Genomic DNA, 17,022 nt, shown 5'->3' with positions numbered 1-17,022 from the left:
GAGTCAGGAAGACTTGCTCCTCACTCACAATTCAAGTATCTGCTGGCTTTACAAGGGTTACACTTGCTACCTCAAGCAAATGCCTCAGCACAAGGACTTTCTCCAATACCTTTCCAGTCTCTCTTATGCCTGGGTTACATGGCAGACATATAGAAAGTATTAAAACATTGTTGATGAATTTGTTTTGGTGCTGTCGGCCTCATTTTGGGCTCCACTGATGCCCCAACTTAGCTTGTGTTGTCAGGAAAAATGAACTAGAGACGTCTCAAGCCTCCGGGATTTAAAGAAAAATTATTATAGAGATTTATCTTAGTCTCAGGATTTTATCTGTTATTTTATCCTCTAATGTCTCGGTCTCTCCTGTGCTGGGAAAATTTAGTTGAATTGGATTGAGTTGGGAAGAGTCAATTGCATTGTAATTAAAAAAATTTTTAATATAAAAGCATTTCGTGAAAGCAGGAAATGCAGAGGGAATTTTGTAATACAAATGATCTCCACATCTATTAGCTATGTCATTTACATGTAAATTGAATGTTTACGCTTAATTTTTTAAAAATGTAATTGAGTTTATAACAGTGATGCTCTGTAAATAATGCTGTAGAGAGGGAATATTTCTTATAAACCTCCTGGTAGGAAATTCATTTCTGTCAGGACAGTCTAACATTTACTATTGCAATGGCATTATACAGTTGAGTAACTGATATTTGTTGTGTGTGTGGGAGGGGGTTAAGTAGGAATTGGAAGTCTCTATCAATTCTGTCCATTGTTTTCAAACATTGAAGTAAAGGGAGGACCTGAAATGCTGGGAGGCAGTTAACTGAGCAAATGATTCTATGAAGACATTGTTTGGAGGGTGGACACTTTCAGCTTTTCCTTTATAAATAAAACACTGTGGGCAAGACCGCTGGAATCTAAGATTAAATCTAATTTGGAATTTGCTCCATTGCTCCCTTGCCGGCCCTTACCCGTAGATGTGTTAGGCATGGAAACACATCATGATGTAATGAATTTGTAGCTAATGAAGCCTAAGTTGACACATGAATGTATTCTATCTTTTTTTCTATAGCGGTTTCCAACCTAGATGAGGAGAGCCGATGGACAGTCCACTACAGTGCCCCATGGCACCAGCAGGAGAATGTGTTCCTTCCCACCACAAGACCCCCCTGCGTTGAGGACCTGCACCGCCAAGCCAAGCTCAATCTCAAATCAGTATTGAGGGGTAAGATGGCATCATCTGTGAGCTTATTTTCTTGGTTATTGGGTCCTGAGAGTATAAACTTGATATCTATCTATAAAACCAGATCTACTTTTATTGAATGTATAGTAGGCTGTGTCTTTATATGATGTCATAAATACAACCTAATACATGCTGATATGGTTTGGCTGTGTCCCCACCCAAATCTCATCTTGAATTGTAGCTCCCATAATTCTCATGTGTTGTAGGAGAGACCCAGTGGGAGATAATTGAATCATGGGGGCAGTTTCCCCCATACTGTTCTCGTGGTAGTGAATAAGTCTCATGAAATCTGATGGTTTTATAAGGGGACACCCCTTTTGCTTGGTTGTCAATTCTCTTGTTTGCCACCATATAAGACATGCCTTTCACCTTCTGCCATGATTGTGCGGCCTCCCCAGCCATGTGGAACTGTGAGTCCACTAAACCTCTTTTTCTTTATAAATTATCCAGTCTTGGGTGTATCTTTTTCAGCACTGTGAAAATGGGATAATACACATGCCTAAGATGTTCTGGTCTCTGCAGAAACTTGCCTATTTGCAGATATGCAAATCTATTTCCAGGAGCCCACACCTTCTCAGAAACACTTTAGCATGTTTAAACCACCAGTGTTAATTTGATCCAAATAAACCACTGCTGACATGGGCAGTTTTGCCACTGTCTTTTTAAAACCATTGTAAGTATTCAAACCAATTTGTTTTTTTGAACACATTTGTTTGTTCTGTTTAGTTCAAGCCGGCTGGAAGAAGGACCTATATATAGACTTTGAAGATGTGCTAAATGGTTTGATTTATCAGAACTGTGTAGCACCCAACTGGGCTCTCTGAGCCTAGGTTCTGCCAGCAGATGAGCAAGGTATACTTGGTCAAGTAGAAAATATAGGAAGAATGTTTTCCTATATCTAGTTTAAAATTCTCATTTTTACTTGAATTTATTGTGGTTTGTTTTTCTTATTGAGATGGAGTCTCACTCTGTCACCCAGGCTGGAGTGCAGTGGCATGATCTTGGCTCACTGTAACCTCCACCTCCCAGGTTCAAGCAATTCTCCTGCCTCAGCCTTCTGAGTAGCTGGGATTACAAGAGTGCATCACCGCACCTGGCTAATTTTTGTATTTTTAGTAGAGATGGGGTTTCACCACATTGCCCAGGCTGGTCTCAAACTCCTGACCTCGTGTGATCCACCTCAGCCTCCCAACATGCTAGGATTACAGGCTTGAGCCACTACACCTGGCCCAATTTATTGTTGAAGTTAAAAAGTAAATGTGTGGCAAGGAGGGCAGCCTAAAGGTGACAAAGAAGGAAAGTAGTTTTTCAAAGAGGAAGGAGTGACTTGTAAAATTCAGAGAGTCTTTCTTAGTACAACAAACCAAACTTCTTATTCTGCCAGATGCTGCTCCCACCAGACTTCTCCTACCATGCAGTATTTGGGACATTAGTATACCAAAGAAGTATTTGTTATTTATCTGAAATTTAGTTTTACTGGGGCTCTGTATTTTATCCTATTGTGGAAGACTTGACTTTGGGAGAAATTCTGTCATTGATTCAAGGAAAATCTAGATAAATAATTTTATCTTGTCTACCAGTCACTTATGAAGTGGTTCATTCTTTAATGTACCACCACTACAATGACTGATAACATTTATTAAACACTTACCTATAATGCCAGGTACTGTTCTAGGTCCACTAAATGTATTACCTCATTTAATTTTCCCAGTGATCCTACTGCTTACTGTTACTATGCCCAGATGGAAAAACAGAAGCACAACGATTAGAAACTTGCCCAAGATCTCCAAGTTAATTAGCAGTAGGACCAGGATTTAAACTTGGACAATCTGAGGCTGTGGAGCTCATATTCTTAACTGCTACACTATACTGCCTTTAACAATGATTTATTTGTTGGGAATCTGTTATTCTGGCAGAATTGCAGAGTACAAAGGCAGGGTCCTAGCTCTCAAAGAATTTATGCCTACATCTCTTGTGCAAATCACAATGTGGAAAATACTGAGGAGACAAACCAAAAATTACTGTATGGGAATTAAAGAGAAAAGATAATTTCTGCTTGGAGAGAGAAAGAATAGCTATCCATAGGTTCACCAAAGATTTGGTGTTCTGAACAGAACTGTGCAGACATTTCAGATCATGGCTCTATTTTTTGTTCCTTTCATCTTTTGTAATGCTTAGATTATCTAATGTATCTTCCAGTATCTTGTATCTCATAGCTTTGCTATTGGACTATTTAGAAATGAGGGCATTGTTGGTTTTCCTTTTTATTTAGCCTGAGTAACCTCTATCTTTAGTGACTTCAATCTTAAATGAGAAGAATGGCATTTGTTTGGTTCGTTTGTAAATGGCCTTGGAGTTGTGCTTTGAGCTTTGTTGCTGTCATAATATTGGTCCCTTAATGTACCTAAATCCAACCAGAGTTTTTTCTAGATCCCTTTAGTTTCTGGTGATTTATCTTTAGTAAATTGTGACCAGGAACTTCTCTACTTATAGCTCACCTTCCTCCACCAAATAACTAATGAGAATGTTAAATGGCACCGTTCCCAGGACAAATCCCTGAGGCAGTGCCTGGTTAGTATTTCTCTGCCCAGCTCCTAAGCAACAGAGCACTACATGGTCTGGCTTGTAGAAAACACTTTCGTGAAGGTATGTGTGAGTTTGAATATTCAGGCTCAACTGTTTTTGATCACTCTCCAGGAAACTGTGCTTCACTCCCTATTTCATGTATTTTCAAGTTCCAGATCAGGACTTCACTTCTCTCCCCTTGAAAAACTAAACATCTGTTTATAGGCATTTCTGCTTTTCTTTTTGAATATGCAGTACATCTATATGAAATATCATATATCCCCACTGGTTTTGCCTAAACTTGAATTTGATTTTGAAAAGATAAATGCCTTCATAATTGCTTTAATGCTCTAAAATGGTTCATCAAAGGGATTTACTATTAATAAAATTAATAACTTTGGAAAATTCCTGGAGCGCAACCTTTAAAGTCTGGATTTTAAAACTTCGTAAGAGATTTTAGATAAATTATAGACTTATGAACAGTGGTTGGGAAGGATGAAATGAGAAAGATTATCTGAGTTCTTTTGTTCTCAGTTATTTACTTTTAACCACATGTACAGAACTTCATGGACCTCTTCCCCTGTATCATCTTAGCAACCTGAAATAAACACAACATAAGCACAAGGTATTAATTACCTCATTTCAGTGAAAATTAAAAAATCAGTCCCTGAATATGTGGCACTATTAAGATTTGATGTTATATAAATTATCAGTCTAAGTTCATTCAACCTCAGCATTCTCTACTTAAAAATATAGAAAGGTAGCTAATTATTCACAATGAGTAATCGATTTTGTTTCTTCTTCTATTCTTACTGTGTCCATAATTTTAAGAAAAGAATGCCATTCTTTAATATTAAACAGGTTATTGCTTTTTCATCGCCATTAAATGCTTATTGTATGAATTAGTCTGTCAGTTTTTATGGGGAGCTAGTCTACTCTTGGGAACCATAAAGTGTGAAGGGAAATGACATGGCGAGTATCAATAAATGAATAATGAAATGTAAACATATACTTTTTAAAATAATGCATAAATCCTTAGTAGTTAACAGATTAACTGAAGAAGCCACAGAATTACTGTAAAATGTTTGGTGAAAAAACTGAGTTTGACTTAGTACATAAAAGCAGATAATAGACATAAGTTAATCAATATTGAGCATCTGTTCGATTCTATGCCAGGACTGTTTAAATGAACGGATGAAAGTTCCTGGGTCCTCAACTTTAAAGAGCCAGGCCTGCTGTCTTGGCAGCAGCTTGTAGCAGAGCTTGAGGTTTGCTGCTGCAAGCTTACTGTCTTACAGTAGTAAACAGACAGTAGTGTGATGGAGGTGTGCCTGAGGTACATTGTGCACACAGGGAGAGAGGGCTCAGTCAGAGAAGAAAGAAAAGCCCTGGGAGGTCCCCTGACTCCCCCACTCCCTCCTGCTCCCATCCTCACGTGAGAGAGGAGATAGTCTTTCAAGATGTGTAAAATGGCATGTGAAGCAGGCTCTTGTCCATGTATAGTTTCGCTCTACTCTGATCTGAATATAGCAGATACCTTTTATATTTACAGTTGGAGAGTCTCTGGAGACTTTGATAAACTGTGATGGTCACAGGCTTAGATTAAATGTCTTGGTTTTGTTTGTTGATTTGTTTTGTCACTAGAGATTTAGGTAATGGTTCACTGCTAATGAAGATACAAACATGTACAGGTTGAACATCCCTAATCTGAAAATTAGAAATCTGAAATGCTCCCAAATCCAAAACTTTTTGAGCACTGACATGATGCTCAAAGGAAGTACTCATATGAGCATTTTGGGTTTTGGGATTAGGGATTCTCAATCAGTAGTTATAATGCAAATATTCAAAAATCAGAAAAAATCCAAACTCTGAAACATTTCTGGTCCTAAGCATTTCGGATAAGAGATACTCAACATTTACCCAGATTTAAAAATGGCATTTTAATATTTGGTTCAATAGACACCTGGCTAGCAACAAAAAATAAATTTTTGAAGATGAATCCCATTATCTGTGAAGAATTCACTCAGCTTCTTACTGAGTTTCCAGAAGAAGTCTACCTTTTTTACATCCAGCATTGTTTGAATCCTTCATGAACTTCATTGGAGATAGCTGTGATGATAAGTAACCTAAAGCTAGCTAAACATTTATCTGCAGAGTTTTTAGCTTTATGGAAAGGGCTACAACTAAGTAGAAAAGAAATCAAGAGATAGGAGTAAGCTGAATAAGACCTTCAGATTTTGCTTTTTTGTCACCTGTAGACCTCATTTGACAACTATGAGCATATTAAAAGCTGAAATAAAGACATGTCACTTTTAAGGCTCCATCCCCCAAAAGCCCAACTTGGGAGGGAGATAAACATAATTCCTCACAGTGTGTTTAACAGGCACTTTAGTTACTGTCTCTGTGTATGCTCCTGCCTGAATTAGTTCACAGAGCAGCTGTTGTTGGCATCAGAAATGTTCTCTAGTCACAGCTCTTCCCTGAAGAAATGCATTTTAGCAGGTCAGCATGCTCTATGGCTCTAGAATTAAAAGTGTGAGCACAAGGAGGAGTGTTGAATCTGGCCTATGTCATTCAAAGTCAGAGGGCTATATTTATTATACCTGAAAGGATAGGAGTTGAGAATTTATGACACAATGTGAAAAAATAACTACTTACACCAAGTGATTAAAAACAATTGTGCACACATCGACCTGTTTAACATTAAAGAATTATTTACTGGCCGGGCGCAGTGGCTCATGCCTGTAATCACAGCACTTTGGGAGGCCACGGCAGGAGGATCACGAGGTCAGGAGATCGAGACCATCCTGGCCAACACGGTGAAACCCATCTCTACTAAAAATACAAAAATTAGCCAGGTGTGGTGGCACATGCTTGTAGTCCCAGCCTACTCAGGACGCTGAGGCAGGAAAATCGCTTGAACCTGGGAGGCAGAGGCTGCAGTGGGTCAAGATCGTGCCACTGCACTCCAACCTGGTGACAAAGTGAGACTCTGTCTCAAAAAAAAAAAAAAAAAGAATGATTTACCTTTCCTAAAATTACGAACTAGATTTCCAAGTTGTTCCAGCCAGATTTCTCTACAGTTACCGACAGCAGACTTTGAGGGTCTGCATCCACCCTTAGTTGTCATGAAGCCTCCTTGCTCCCTTTTGGCGTAGACAAGTATGTTTGTCTTGGGAGAGATTGTGGGCCTCCTCTGGATTTGATGAGGTTGCTTGTCTGTCTTATTTATCTGCCTAGAGCACATGCGTCCCTGAGATATCGCAGATACCCCTTGTCTTTCGCTATCGGTTCTCCACTTGAAGGTCCTGTGGCGCTTTCCCAAGACTGTCTAGGAGGTGCCTTTGCAGGAACGGCCTGTGGACGTTGATTGAGAGCTCCCCCTGACGGCATGATGCATCTGCTCACTACCTCAGACAGGCCCAAGATGGACATCTGCTTTGCCCACCTGGTGCTAACCACATTGAATTCTTCTTCTTTTTTTTCTGTAACTTTTAAAAAAATATGACATATAACACAGAGAGGTACATAAAAACGTGTACGGCTTAAGAAATAGAGTGAACACCTATATAACCATTACTTAGGTCAAAATGTGACCTAAACTTCAGAAGCTTCCTATTCCTGCTTGCTTGCCTTTCTTTTTTCTTTTTTTCTTTTTTTTTTTTTTGAGACAGGGTCTTGCTCTGTTGCCCAGGCTGGAGTGCAGTGGTATGATCATGGCTCACTGCAGCCTTGACTTCCCGGACCCAATCCATCCTCCCACTTCAGCCCCCTGAGTAGCTGGGACTACAGACATACACCACCGTGCCCAGTTTTTATATTTTTTGTAGAGATGGGGTTTTGCCATGTTGCCTAGTCTGGTTTTACACTCCTGGGCTCAAGCCGTCCTCCTGCCTCAGCCTCCCAAAGTGCTGGCATTACAGGCGTGAGCCTCCACACCCAGCCATGTTCCTGCTTTCTAACAGGAGAAGTCCAGGTGTCATGTGAAGTACTTGAGTCACATCTAAATTCCAGTCCTGACTCTGTTACATACTAGGCATAGGTTATTTGAGTTTAATATTATTTGTTTCTTGAACATTTTGATCTTGTTTTCTCATCTGTAAAGACCATAATATCTGTTTACATGGGAATGAAATGAACATATTCATGTAAAGTATTCATATCTCAATGTACCTGCCCCTCAATGTGGAAGTTACAGGTGTCTGTGGAGGGAGGGGTACATTTTAATTGAAGTGGAATGGAACACAGATAGAATTTTATAAATCTCAAATGGCCTTATGATTTAGTTGGGGCTTTCTCTCCTACCTGTTGTGCTCCAGAGAATATACTGTGGGGAGGAAGGATAAAGGAACAGAACAAGGAACACTTCTGATGACAGTGACAGACACTTAATACTCAGGTTCATTTCATCCACATGAGCAAGATGCCTTTGCCCACTCACCATCAACCTCTGAAAGACCCCTGGAATGCTGGAGCTGGAAGGAGCCTCCCAGTCCTCTGGTCAGTCCCCCTTTCCATTTTGTAGATAAGCAAAGCAAGACCCAGAGAAGTTAAGGGTTCCTGGTGCTCACACATGCTGGCCTATTCTGATCTCAGACCTCAACAGCACTGAAGCGACCTGTCCCTTTGATGCCCTTTCAGCTGCCCTCCACTTGATGGAAGTTCACAGGGACAAAGCTCACCCTGGGAAAATCATGGCCAAAGATGGACTTGGTTTCTTTAGCCAGTTAATTTAGAAATGCAAATTGGCTCTTTGTTGCCTAAAGGTGGTGACTTCATGGTTGATCCTGAAGTCTCCTCACTCACCCCCAATTTCACTAAAATTCAAATAAGTCTAAGAGAAATAAAGGGAGCATCACATGACATGTTTGATTAATATCTATAACCATTCTTTCATCTTAATGGCGTTTGGTGCTTATTTTTAGGGTTATAATTGGTCATTAGTAACTCAATAGACTTAAAAAAATAGGCACAGGTTACAAGGGAAGGAAAGATAAACATTTGAAATTAATAAATACACTAGTGGTTTAGCACTTGCAGCTGAGTTTACAATTTGCCTAGTTTGCTACTTCCCAAAGAATACTTTAGTAAAATTGATGTACAAAAGGCAAAGGTCAGATGTCTCTGGCTAAGGTATTTTAATTAATTTTTTTTTTTTTAGACAGAGTCTTGCTCTGTTGCCCGGGCTGGAGTGCAGTGGTGTAATCTTGGCTCACTGCAACCTCCACCTCCTGGGTTCAAGTGATTCTTGTGCCTCAGCCTCCCAAGTAGCTGGGACTACAGGTGTGCACCACCATGCCCAGCTAATTTTTGTATTTTTAGTAGAGATGGGATTTTGCCATGTTGGCTAGGCTGGTCACTAACTCCTGACCTTAGGTGATCTGCCTGCCTCAGCCTCCCAAAGTGCTGGGATTACAGAAGTGAGCCATCATGCCCAGCCACGTAAGATTCAAGCAAGAAATTTTTCATTACTTATATTCATTTATACAGTTTTAAATCATTTTCTAGTTGAAACAAATATTGGTATAGAATTGGGGGGCAGGAGGAGTGCTATATTATTCTGAAAAAGTCACTGAACAGGGGAAGGAAGTATAATTGTCTCTTATTTCGGAAAACCGCAGTATCACTGACGTCTTGTCATTAACAATTCCAGAAGATGAGATGGGAGACCAGAATTCTGGTTGCAGTGTTGTCAGCGGCAAGCTGCAGGATGTTGGGAGTCGTATCCCATCTTTGTACTTGGCTTCCTCCTCTGAAAAACAATTTATGATCTCTATGTTCCCTGCTAAGCTCTAAAATTCTGATTGGCTTCTCAGCACTTAACTGTTTGAGGGTAATATGTGTGAAGGTAACTGACACAAAGATATTACTGTCGGCTGAGCCTAAGTCCTGACAAACTGGAATGTGTCATCTTAAGTCTGTGTGGACGGAAAAATTGTCTAAGTGCATACTGCAAGTGAGGCACTGGGCTGGATGTTATAGTGCAATCAAAGATGAATGACGTTAGTGCTTTCCTCCAGAGGCTGAAAGCTAGCCAGAGATAAGATGTATGTATGACTAGCTTGTGTACAAGGTTCATAGCGGTGGTATTATTAAGCCTCACCTCTGGGTGTTATCTTTAAAACAAACTTGGTCAGCCTGTCCTAGTTAAAAATTCTTTACCGGCTCCCCATTATTAACAGAATATAACTTAAGCTCTTAGCATCTGGAAACCTTCCTGAACTCAAGCCTGTTTGTCTCATCTCATCTGCGGAATCACTTTTGCTCCCCAGACATCTCTACTCCCCCATCCAGGGATTTTACTTTGTGCCTTCACGTGTAATGATAAAGTCCTTCAGTTGGAATGCTAGCTTGTCTTGTTCTTCTTTCTACCCACTGCATGTCCCAAGCCATACCTTTTCCCTTCTGAACCACAACCTCTCACACCTGGCCAACTCCTGTTTCTCCTTTGAGAGTCATCCTTGGGTGCTAGAGTCCCCCACAACCTCTCCTGGATTCCCCTGGGCAGCCCCAGGAAGCCTTTTTCTACCTTCTCATGGAAGCTTACACTCCACCATTCCACTGCTTATGATACACTATGTAATTGTGTTTGCACGTTTATCTCCCCACTTGACAGTAACATCCGTGGGAACAGGGCTTTGTCTTTTCACTTGTGTGTCCCCAGTGCACAGTCCAGTGACTGGGACTGCAAATACTGTTGTTTGTAGAGGGCCTGAAAATGTTTGGAAAAGTCACCTAAAACTCAGGAGAGGGGTCAGAGTCAAAGCCGGGGAACAAGTGGTGAGAATGTGGAATGATGAGATTGGGGATGGTGAGGGCCAGTGGTGAGGAGGAGGGAGGGTTGAGGCTTGGAAGCTTTCCTTTAGGGCACTGGGAGGGAGAAGTCTGCAAAAGAGCACAAGCGGGGAAGAAGAAAGTCAGCCGGGAAGAAGAAAGTCAGCCAGGATGAGGCAGTCATCGTGGTGCTCACAGGTGGGGAGAGAGGCATTGTAAGAAGAGGCTGTTGAATTGGTTGTTAGGTGGCGATTGGTGACCTCTGAAAGGGCAGTTTCAAGGAAGTCTTTAGATTAAGAAGCCAAATTTCCTGAGATGAGAATGATTTTTTTTTTTTTTTTTTTTTTTTTTTTGAGACGGAGTCTCGCTCTGTCGCCCGGGCTGGAGTGCAGTGGCACCATCTCGGCTCACTGCAAGCTCCGCATCCCGGGTTCACGCCATTCTCCTGCCTCAGCCTCCCGAGTAGCTGGGACTAACAGGCACTCAACGCCACCTCGCCTGGCTAGTTTTTTTTTGTATTTTTAGTAGAGACGGGGTTTCGCCGTGTTAGCCAGGATGGTCTTGATCTCCTGACCTCGTGATCCGCCCGTCTCAGCCTCCCAAAGTGCTGGGATTACAGGCTTGAGCCACCGCGCCCGGCCGGAGAATGATTTTTATAAGCAGAAAACCAATAAAAGTAATTTTTTTTAAAGAAATGAAGGTGAGTGAATGATGCCAGCAGAGCAGAGAGGGAAGGGATAGTATTTTGAGGTGATGGCAGGGTACAGCTGATATTATAACATGTTTTAAAAACTAGAGCTTATGCAAACAGGGCTGTAGACAAAAGGAGTCAACAGGAGGGGAAAGGATTGCAGATATGGAAAGAGAATGGGAGGATGTTCCCTGAAGAGGCAGGGAGGAGGCAGTCAACTCAGGGCAAAGCGGAGGGGCGGAGGATGCAGCCTCTGTCTCCTAGAGGGAATTGGGGAAGTATGTTATGAGATGGAGCCAGAGATGGAGGCTGCTCATTACATGGTGTGGTAGCCTTGCTTGCAATATGGCCCCCCACCATATTGTTAGTTCTTTGGTGAAAAGGATGACTTTATTTGGTGCTCTCTCACTCAGGTCTTGTGAATTTAATTAGGTTGACTTTTCAAAGACAAATGATGTTATTAAAGGCTTAAAAAAATATGTGTGGTATTTCATTAGGCTCTATTGGAATTTTTGTCCTGAGGGAAAGTTGCCCAGCTGGATGAAACCATGGATTAAATGCCCTATTGAGAAAAAAGAAAAGAGCAGACAAAAATATGGGATTAACAGAACGGGATTTATATACAAAAAGGGGCTATTTAACTTCTCTTGGATTTGGTGGCATGGAATTGTCTGTAATACTAAGTACTACTCTGGGTACAGTAACCCTGAAAGAAGTGCTTTCCTCGGTGTCCTTAACTTGGGAGAGGGAAGTCGGATACAAGAGCAAAGGAAAAATGAACAATCATTGCTTTTTCAGATAGTTAAAGAGACGTGTTGCCCCCACCCCCACACCGTTTTTTTGTTTTTTGTTTTTTTTTAAACGGTAAGCAACACAGAAAAGATAGAATGGCAAAGACAGTCATTTAAATGATCCAGGTCTTAACAAAGCACTACGGATTGTTTAAACAAAGGCTTTTTGTTTTGTTTTTGTGTCTGCAGCCAGTCTGCTGTTTCAGCAATTCTATTTTAACTCCCGATAAAGTAAGTAACTTGAGTGGCTTCTATATTTCACTCAGGGCAGCATAAAAACGCGACATTGAAGGTACTGTGGATAAGATTTGTTATTCACGGTACAACCGAAGTCTCTGCTGTTGGCTTAGAATCTTTGCAGGCTATTTGATCTTGAGTAACCTTGGTGATGCTCCTCTGCTGCCAATGATATGGCTTTATAATTCTAAAGTGAAATGAGATCGCCTTCAATTTGGCGGCTCTCTCTGGTGGTGCTCAGCTAGGACTTGCAGACTCTCAGCACACTCGCATTAATCATGGCATCAGAAAGCTTTCACCTTAATTTAAATCAGATTTAGTTCTTCAAGGCTTCCTAAATTAATTTGGGCACGTGACAAGAAGAAATGTTAAAAGCTGATTTTCTGCAATGGCAAATGACATCTTAATAGTAATTCTTGCCATGGCGTGCAATGAAAAACAAAGCTAACAAACAGTTTATCCAGGGGCTCAAGTTTTAATGTTTAACTCCTAAGGGTTTTTTTTTGTTGTTGTTGTTTGTTTGTTTTGTTTTGTTTTTGGAGGTTTTAATTTCACTCTAATAGGAATTAATCACAGAGCAAGAATATTAATCAAAATGGCCTTTTATTTTTAACCCTTCTACATAAAATGAGATTGTCTATGGTGTTTAATGTCAGTGACAGAGATATTGATCCCAAGACATGGGGGAAAACCAGTCTTTCTAAAATGTGTTAATGCATTGTTAACAAATTCATTTCCAGTTAGACTGTTGAGCTGATGACCACAATTAATAGTGTATTTTCCCTCTGTGGTTCGTCCGAACCAGTTCATTTTATTTTGCTAAATATACAATGTAAATTGAAATGAGAAGTCATTTGGAATTGTGCTATTATAAAATAATTTTTAGGCAGTCTGCTTATCATTCCTTTTTTTTCCCCCTCCCTTGGCAAAGAAACCTGTCCATTTCAAAGGTGGCATTTTGTCACCACCTCCTCTCTTCCATCTTACTCCCCGCCTAAACTTGCCTGCAAGGTTTTTCTGAAAATGCAGCTTTCCTGTGGCATCTGTTCTGTCTGACTAGAAAGCTTTGGGGAGTTGTCCATGATGCGGTGAACTTTTTAATCCTAGATTGGTCAGTTTCCCTGAAATTCTACTGAGGCAAAATTTCCTTGGATAGATAACCACGATGGTGCACCAGACATTATCTTCCTTATTCATTCTGTTCCACCTACTCTCCTCTCATCCACCTATTACTCAAATATGTGAGTTGTGGATGGGAGAAGAGGCCCATTTAATGGGAGGTCAGGTCATATGCCTTGGGTTGATGAAGGCGGAAAATGTGGCCGAGGATAAAATCTACCTGGGTGAGCAGTGGGGCCATCACTTTTGTAGTATAGTTAAAATACCCTTTCAAGCATGCTGCTGAATAAATACAGATCATTCATTCATTTAAGGAACTCACTGAGCACCAGCCAGCCACCCACATTGAGTCAGATCATGCAGGGCTTAGAAACCATTAGGAGGACTTTGGCTTTTACATTTAGGGCGTGGAGAGATTTGAACTCAGAAGTGACATAATCTGACTCATTATTTTGAAATGGATCAATCTGATTGTGCGTTGAAAGTTCACAGTAAAGGAGACGAGGGAGTCAAAGCAGGAGACCAGGTGGAGGTCACCATCAGGCGAGAGATGGTGGTGGCCTGATCAGGAAGCTTTCCCTGCAGTTGCAGCTGGAGTGGAATGTTAAAATAAATGTTAGAACCCTCCAAGCACTTTAAGGGAATCTTGACATGTAAGACACATTTCTACAGTAGCAAAACTAAAGCTTTTCCTGGAACAAAATGGCATTCTTTAGGGACTAAAGGTAGATACCAGATATAGCATTCCCCCATCATTGATCTGTACCGTATCAGCTAAATTCTTTATCTTATGTTCCCTTTTAAGTTATTCACTTGGTGAGTGTGGATCATTTGTGACATAATAAAAAGAACAGACCAACCCTCTTTTCCTTTGGGCCTTTTATCATTTCTCACGTGGAGTATATAGGAAGCAAAATTCTATTGCCCTCTTTGGGAGCCCCACCTAACACCTCCTCTAAGTGGAGAAGACTTCTCCTCTTTCACTTTCACCTCCACCCTAAATGGATATCATATTGATCCCTTTAATTTTATTTCTACTTCTCTTTAGGTATTTGTCTTACTCTGAAACAGTTTTCTCACGGTGTGGCTCACAGGACGCTGCATCAGCATTGATTGAGAACTTGCTAGGAATCCAAGTTCTCAGGCTCCACCCCAGACCTACTGAATCAGATATGGGAGTGGACTCCGCAGTGATTTTATAACGAGCCCTCCCGGGGATTCTGATGCACCTTACTTTGGGACGCCACTGCTCTGTACATTGGCCTGTGAATTTGTCTAATCAGGCAGCTAAACTGTAAGCACCTTGAAGGCTGGAATGTAACCCTTTAGTCCCACTACCCGATACAAGCTACAAGTTAGGATTCCAAGACACAGCTCCCCAGTTTCAGAGTTGGAGCTCTTGACTGCTGCTGCTTTTCTGTCTCGTTGGTGGCAAAGGTGACTTGAGAAACTGGTGTTGATGCCTCTGTGTATTCATTCTGTGTTTTCTCCAAGTTAGCTCTGCCTTGACTGTCTGAAAGAGGAGTGTTCAGAGGCTTAGAAAGAAATGGCTGGCCAAAGCACAGGTCAGGAAAATTACTGAATCTGGAGGTTGGAAAGAAAACATACCCACTCTGTTGCCCAGGCTGGAGTACAGTGGTGCCACCTTGGCTCACTGCAACCTCCACCACCTGGGTTCAAGCAATTCTCCTGTCTCAGCCTTCTGAGTAGCTGGGACTACAGGCACCCACCACCACGCCCAGCTAATTTTTGTATTTTAATAGAGATGGAGTTTCACCGTATTGGCCAGGCTGGTCTTGAACTCCTGACCTTGTGATCCGCCTACCTTGGCCTCCCAAATGTTGGGATTACAGGCGTGAGCCACCACGCCTGGCCTCATCTTCCTTTTTTGAGGCAAAGTAAGACTTCCTTCAGGAAATTTCCCTTTTTCTTGACACCAGGGTGATAGTTGGCATATTTTCATATTGACTCTCTCTTTCTTGCTTCACCTGCAGCTAAGCATATTGTACTCCATTATCTGGAATGTTTTGTCTTTATAGGTTCCATTAAGAGATAAAATATTTACTTTTAGAACTTTTAGAAAGTCTTGGGCTTAATCATTAAAGACATATATTTTCTCTTTTTTATGTTTTATATTGCTTTGAATGCTAAGTGTCACTGAAGTGATAATTCGTGAAGAAGTGGTCTTATGGGCTCAAATTTGCATTTATTAGGAGGTAAATTTGAGTTTAATACTTGAAACATAAAAGCACGCTTTTATGCTGTTATACATATTCCTGTATAGCTACATAACAACTCTTGCTCTAAAAAGAGGGCAAGGGAGAAAAGAATAAATCATTAGTCTAATAATAAACCAAAAGGGCCTATTTATTTGAAACTTATTATTTAAAACTAGTATAAATTATAAAGGAAAATATTCATTGAAAAGGTCTGTATTAAATACACAGTGTCTTTAAGATTTAAAACAGCTTGTCACCTCTTTGATACGCTACACACAACTGAATAACTTAAATGTTTGAACATCTATTGTCTTTTAATTATGTTCTAGTTTGTTTATTGTTGAAGACAATTTAAATAAATTGAAGTTCAACTGCTTTGAAGAATTTATGGAAAATCTAAATATACTTTTGGAAAATTCATCATGCATGAGGGACAAGGGAGAATCCTAACTACAATATCAGTATGATTTCTTTCTCTTTTCCGATATTGCCAAGCCAAACAAATTAATGAAGGGGTAGGTAAATAAATCCCTTCTATTTTAAATGCACTTTGGTTTGATTTTTCCTTAAGAAAATAAGTTCTCTAATATTCACAATACATGATATTTAGGTGCAGTCAGTTTTTCCTATGTATTTACTCGCAAGCTCAAACTAGATTATTTAGCTATACAATACTTCAGCTACTGGGCTAGAATTTATTTTCTTCTAAACGTGAATGTTTATAGTCTTATGTATTCTCAGTCCTTCTGGACTAACATGAAGTTTTGAGATAGAACTGGCCTTTTGCCCTGTTATTAATAATCTGGTAGATTATTAACTGGGATAGAACTTTAAAAACTTCGAACTACCAGAAACTTTATACCTGGGCTTCAGAATCTGTAAGACTGATATAATAACTGCTTTCCTTCAATTCTCAGAGAGTTATTGTGAACACAAATCAGATAATGATAGCAAGAGGCTTTCAGTTTAGAAAAGTGTCAGTAGTATTCGCTTTAAAAATCAGTGATCTGAAAAAAAATATTTTAGACTCTAGATCATCATAGGACTTTTTCACTGAAGCAGTACATCATGACTGCTGTTTTTATAATTAACTTTGGTATTGGAGTCCTCCCAATGTTTAATGACCTTGAATTACAGTAGGAAGGTTGCAAAAGATTTAATACTGTTAAAAATAAACCACATTCAGATTTTAAAATATGGTATATGTAGAATACCATGCTAGAAATACCAAATTATGCTTTAACCTGAATGTTTCAAAACTTTCCTAGCAACTCATACTCATACACGTCAACACTACCCATGACCTGAAAAATGACAACTGGCCCACTGAACTGGTCCTTCTGGCTTTTCACACTGCAGTGCTTGTTTTAAATACAGTTGACCCTTGAA

At 40.3% G+C, this 17,022-nt stretch overlaps 1 protein-coding gene across 8 annotated transcripts in view; it reads left to right on the top strand.

The window, feature by feature from the left end:
- Positions 1-17,022, top strand: part of NHSL1 (NHS like 1) — a 217,542-nt gene that overhangs the window by 143,318 nt on the left and 57,202 nt on the right. For 7 of the 8 annotated variants that reach the window (XM_077999468.1, XM_001095017.5, XM_015137357.3 and 4 more), the window contains exon 2: positions 1,067-1,219. Coding sequence is in view for 6 of the 8 variants with exons in the window: in XM_001095017.5 (XP_001095017.5) it covers positions 1,067-1,219 (153 nt within the window). In the remaining 2 variants the exon portion in view is untranslated. Of the gene's footprint in view, positions 1-1,066; positions 1,220-15,962; positions 16,149-17,022 lie in introns of those variants that run through there. The other variant, XM_077999467.1, reaches the window with a different exon arrangement.

The sequence above is a fragment of the Macaca mulatta genome, chromosome 4 (assembly GCF_049350105.2).
Source record: "Macaca mulatta isolate MMU2019108-1 chromosome 4, T2T-MMU8v2.0, whole genome shotgun sequence".
In the NCBI taxonomy this organism is placed as follows: domain Eukaryota; kingdom Metazoa; phylum Chordata; class Mammalia; order Primates; family Cercopithecidae; genus Macaca; species Macaca mulatta.
The sequence above is the reverse complement of the archived record's forward strand: the minus strand, read 5'-3'. Positions and strand labels throughout refer to the sequence as shown.